This window comes from Lipotes vexillifer, unplaced genomic scaffold, assembly GCF_000442215.2.
Source record: "Lipotes vexillifer unplaced genomic scaffold, Lipotes_vexillifer_v1.1 scaffold496, whole genome shotgun sequence".
Classification (NCBI taxonomy): domain Eukaryota; kingdom Metazoa; phylum Chordata; class Mammalia; order Artiodactyla; family Lipotidae; genus Lipotes; species Lipotes vexillifer.
Window position 1 is genome coordinate 7859601 of NW_006786690.1, and position 5519 is coordinate 7865119.

Consider the following 5519-nt stretch of genomic DNA (forward strand, 5'->3'; position numbering starts at 1 on the left):
GGTGTGGGGAGGTGTAGGCACCGAATGGACACACTTTGAAGGTAGATCCAGTGGGATGTGCAGATGGCTTGAAGGTGGCATGTTTGAGAGAGACAAGCCAATGAGGACTCTACAGTTTTGGCCGGAGTAACTGGAAGGATGGATTCACCATCAGGGGAGATGGGGAGATTGTGGGTGAAGCAGGTTCAGGGGAGACAGGAGTTCAGTTCTGGCTATGTTAAGTTTGAAATGTCAAGGAGGCAGTTGCAGGTATGAGTCTGAAATTTAGCAGAGAGGTCCGGGGCAGGGCTATTGGGGGTTGTCAGCATGGATATGGTATTTAAAGCCAGGAGCCTGGATGAGATCACCAAGGGAAGGGGAACAGATGGAGAAGACACAAGGACTGAAGGCTGAGCCCTGGGGTCCTCCAGGGTCAAGAGGTCATAGAGAAGAGGAGAAACAACCAGTGAAAGGGGAAGAAAACCGAGACTGTGCCATCGCAGAGGCTGCGGAAGGAAATGTGACTAATCTGAGGATGATGATGGTGAGGAGGAAAGCTTTATGCTCAGGGGCACACAGTAGGCACTCAAGAAGTGTTACTAGATCATGAGAATGATAATGATGGAAATCACCTAGCCTAGGGCTTGGCACACAATAGGTGGTCAACAGTGTTGCTAAAGGATGAGGTGGGGCTGACGTCGATGAGAAGCATTTTGCCCAGGGCCTGGCATGTGGTGGGTGCTCACTAAAGGCTACCAGGCTGATGACCATCGTGAGATGGTGTACATCACTTAGCCCAGGGCATGGCAAGTGTTACTACAAGGATAATCATGATGATGTTAACGTAAAGCACCTAGCCTAGGGCCAGGCACATGATAGATTCTTGTGAAATGTTATTTCAGTAATGACCATGGTGATGATGGAGTAAACCACCTAGTTCAGGGTCCAACACATAGTAGGTCCTCATTCATTGTCATTACCGTGATGTCCATGATGATGGTGGAGTAAACCACTTAGCCCTGGGCGTGGCTGGTGCTATGTGCTCCTCAAATGCCATGAGGATGATGGTGGTGGGTGGAACCCCCCTGGGGGCGGGACCCTGTGAGGCCCTCGCTAATACCTGCTGGACCCTCCCCTCCGGCAGATCACCTACGGGGCCATCAATGACCAGCTGCATTTCCCAGCGGTGCTGCGCACGGCGCCAGGTGTGCATCACCAAATGGAGGCCACGGTGCAGCTGATGCGGCACTTCCGCTGGCATTGGATCCTTGTGTTGATAAGCAGCGATGACTATGGCCGCGGCAACAGCCAGATGCTCAGCGAGTGCCTGGCCCACCGTGACAGCTGCATCGCCTTCCAGGAGACGCTGCCCACGCCGCAGCCCAACCGGACGATGACGCAGCAGGAGCATGAGTGCCTGGAGGCGTCATGGGCAAGCTGCAGCGGAGCATGGCGCGTGTTGTGGCCGTGTCCTCGCCACACCTGGCCCTGTTCAACTTCTTCCGAGAGGTTCTGTGCCAGAACTCCACGGGCGCAGTGTGGGTCGCCCCCGAACCCTGGGCCATCGAGCCGGTCCTGCACCACCTCACCCAGCTGCAGCGCACAGGCACCTTCCTGGGCATCACCACCCAGAGCAGAGCGTGCCCATCCCGGGATTCAGCGAGTTCCGCGTGCACCGCTCCCAGGTCAGCCGGCCCGCGCTCAACAGGAGCAGCCTGGGGGCCACCTGCAACCAGGAGTGTGACACCTGTATGGACACCTCTGAGTCTTTCAACACCATCCTCACGCTCTCCGGCAAACGCGTGGTCTACAGCGTGTACTCCGCCGTCTACGCCGTGGCTCACGCGCTGCAGAGCCTCCTGGGCTGAAACCAGACCGGCTGCCACAAGGAGGTGGTCTACCCTTGGCAGGTGAGATCTGGCCTGTGGAAAGCCAGGGCCCCACGGAGCAGGTGCAGAGTCCGTGGTTGCCATGGAGACCGCAGAGCTGCCCACTGCTCTGCTCTATCCTCCCCTTCCCTTGGTGGGTTCTGGGCAAATGGGTGGGAGAGGCCATGGATCACGCCCTGCCTCCAGACACATAGGAGTCCTTCGTGGTGACAAAACAAAATTCCTTTAAAAAAACAAATTAACTTAATCATCACCACCCATGATAATCCGTCCTTGGAGATTTGGGTGAAATTCCCTAGAATGAAGCCCCGCAGGCCAGAGCCCCAGTTCTCCCCGCAGCATCTCCAGGGTGGAGGCCCTGGGGATGAGCTTGTGTATTCCCATCAGCTCTCAGGTTCATGGTCCCAATTCTGCATCACCTAGATTCAGGCCTGGAATTTAAAGCTGTGTTTTCCTGGTTTATGCACAGGCACACACACACCCTACCTTGGGCCTATGGAAGGTGTAGAAGGTTTTACTGAGGATCCAGAGGAGAGGAGATACACACCAGAGATGTCCGCTTTCTACTCAGCATTAGACATCTCTGCTTAAACGGTTCACTGACTTTCTCATAGTTTGGAACCAGCTGCCTACTCTATCACTCAGCCACCCCGCATCCCCGTCTTTATGCTCCCCTGATACCCCTCAGGCATCTCTGATACAGCCCATCTGTTGGGAGGCAGGTGGTGATGATCTGAGCAGAGCTTTGGAATCAGGCAGCCTGGGTTCAAGTCCAAGTTCTGCCACCACTAGCTGTGCCACTTTGGGCAAGTTATTTAATATCTCTGAGTCTCGGCTTTCTCATTTATTAAACAGAAAGAGTAATATGTATGCTGCTGAGTTATTATGAGGATTAATAATAATGTGTGTACATTACCTGGTGCAGAGTAGAAACTGAGTGTCTCCTCCTCTGTTTCTGACACCAGTGTCTGGCCTTAGGAGAGAGGCTGGAGCTTGGGGGTAGAGCCACTCCTGGGGTTGAGGGTGGGGGCTCGGTGAGGAAGGGGAAGCAAGGCTCAGACCCAAAAGGGGAGCCCAGAGAGACCCAGGCCCCTGCCAATAATAGGCCCTGCCTACTCAGGAGAATTACAGGGAAATGCTTTCTGGCCCCATGTATTGGACCCCTGGAATCCAGGTTCCTCAGCCCAGCTTGGCCAGGTCGCTGCACGGGTGTGACACGGACACTAGTGCTGGCTTCCCCGGGGCCGTTGCCATCCTCAACCTCATCCTCAGGCTGACCACCGGCATGGAGCCTCCCCACTCTCAGCTCCCAGGACCATTGCTCCCAGACCCAGCCACCTGTGCACACGCGAAAGAGACTTCAGCCAGGTCCTCACTCTCCCAGCAGGGCAGGGAGAGGCTAGAGGTCAAATCCCTGGGCTATCTGTCTGTCAGTTCCTGAGGTGAGGTGAGCTCTGGGCCCCCAAGATGTAGTCCAATAGACTCTCTCATTTATGGGGGAAAGACCTAGGAGCCAGACTGATTTGATAACTAAGCAGGAAGCCCTTTTGGGATCAGCCCAGAGAGGTTCAGTGACTTGCCCAAAGTCACACAGCAAATTCAGGGCAGAGCTAGGACTGGAATTCAGGCCAAAGGATGTCCTCGCATGTTCTAGTTCATACCAGCTTCTGCATAGTGAGAATGATGGGGGATGGGGTGGGGAGAGACTGAAAAGTGAGTTGGCTCCAAAGTGTGGGGCAGCAGGCAGGACCCAGGGGGCAGGAGAGACCCCAGTAAGTGGGAGAGACAGTGGACTCTGGACAGTGGGAGAGGGATGGCTGAAGTGACTTCTAGGGACAAGGAATAATATTGACATCTCAGTAGGAGGTGAGAGCTGACTATCTTCCAAGCACTGTTCTGAGCCCCTAACGGAGATTCACTCATTTATTGCTTCAGAGCCCAGAAGGTCAGGCCATTTTGGCCCCCACTTTACAGAAGAGGAATCTGGGGTTTATAGAGGTTAAGTGCCAGGTCCAAGGCCTCACGGCAGGTGGTAGATCTGACGCCTAAACCCAGGTGCATCTGGCTCTAAAGCCAGAGCTCTCAGCCACTGCCTCCAAACTGCCACATTTTTCAGAGTTTTGGAAATCAAGGCCCGTGGGCTGGTAGCCTTTCTCCCAGGTCTGGCCCAACCTCTGATGCCAGCTCCACTTCCCTTCCCTCTGGCTCCTTTAGCTACGTCCGGAGATCTGGAAGGTCAGCTTCACCCTCCTGGGCCACCAGATCTTCAGTGAACAAGGGGACCTGTCCCTGCACCTGGGGGTCATCCAGTGGCGGTGGGACCTGAGCCAGAACCCTTTCCAGAGCATCGCCTCCTACCAACCGTCGAAGTGGCAGCTGAAGGATATTTGTGACATCTCCTGGCACACCCCTAACAACGTGGTCAGCTCTCAGGAGGGGGTGGGGAGGGGGCTGGAGGCCGGGCCCCAGAGCTCATGCTGGGGTGGCAAGGACCCTATTACCTGGGATTCGTTCTTGACAGCTGGTGGCGTCTCTGTTTGTGGGTGTACTGTCTGGGGTACCAGCCTTTCTCCTCTGATGGAGAACTGTACAAGTCCAGGGCTTTCTGGCTTCTCAGGACCGAGGGGCTCAGGACATGTGTGTGTTGAAGGCTTCCACTCTCCTGCCAACCCTGGGAAATAGATGCTACTCTTCTCCCTATTTTATGCGTTAGAAAACTGAAGGCACAGAGTGGTTGCGTGACCTGCCTAAGGTCACACAGCTTGTCCGTGTCTCTCTATACAGCATTCAGGCTACACCCTATCAAGGAATACTCACATTTGGGGGGATGATAGCTCTGCTTTCCACCGTGTCCGACATCTGTCAGTCTAAGGCTCCTTTGTTTTACCCTCTTTCTATAATAAGCTGTCAGAATGCTGCTGGGGAGGGGAGTATAGAGACCCAGCCCTGTGGGGTGAGGGAGGGAATCTAAAACCTCTTCAGAGCCTTCATCACTCTCCCCACCCCCACCCGACCCCTGTTCCAGAGGCATTTGCTGCTGCTAGTTTCTGAGCTTCTTGGGGATTTTTATGGAGTACATTGGGTTGGTGTCCTTTGAGTTTGCTAAGGCTGCCATCACAAAGGACCACAAACTGGGGGGCTTAACCAACAGAAACATATTGTTTCAGAGTTCTGGAGGCCAGAAGTCCAAGATCAAGGTGTTGGAGGGTTGATTCCTCCTGAGAGCTGAGTGAGACTCTGTCCCAGGCCTTCCTTTTGGCTCCTGGTGAGTTGCTGGTCCCTGTTGGCTTTCCTAGGTTCCTGCTGTGTCACCGGGTCTCTGTCTTCACCTTCACATGGTGTTCTCCCCGAGGGTGTGTCCGTCTGTCCCTTTTATAAAGACATCAGTCACATTGGAGTCGGGACCCGCCCTCCTCCATCTTAACCAATTACATCTGCAGTGATCCTATTTACCAATAAGATCACATTTTTAGGTCTTGGGGTTAGGACTCTAACATAGGAATTTTGAAGGGACACAAGTCAACAAATAAGTGTCTTAGCCTGGCTTTCCCCCAGAAAGCAGAGTCTGAGACAAGGGCTGATGTGCTGATGGTTTATCCCAGGATATGATCTGGGGGAATAGGAGGCTGGGGAGTATTTAACAGGGAAAGA

General features: G+C 54.1%; 1 protein-coding gene across 1 annotated transcript in view; it reads left to right on the forward strand.

Annotated features, from left to right (window-relative positions):
• The window catches only part of LOC103074710 (taste receptor type 1 member 2), a 20328-nt gene that overhangs the window by 3496 nt on the left and 11313 nt on the right, over positions 1–5519 (forward strand). The window contains 4 exon segments of the mRNA XM_082931138.1: positions 1124–1403; positions 1406–1608; positions 1611–1889; positions 4083–4289. Of these exon segments, the coding sequence (XP_082787264.1) occupies positions 1124–1403; positions 1406–1608; positions 1611–1889; positions 4083–4289 (969 nt within the window).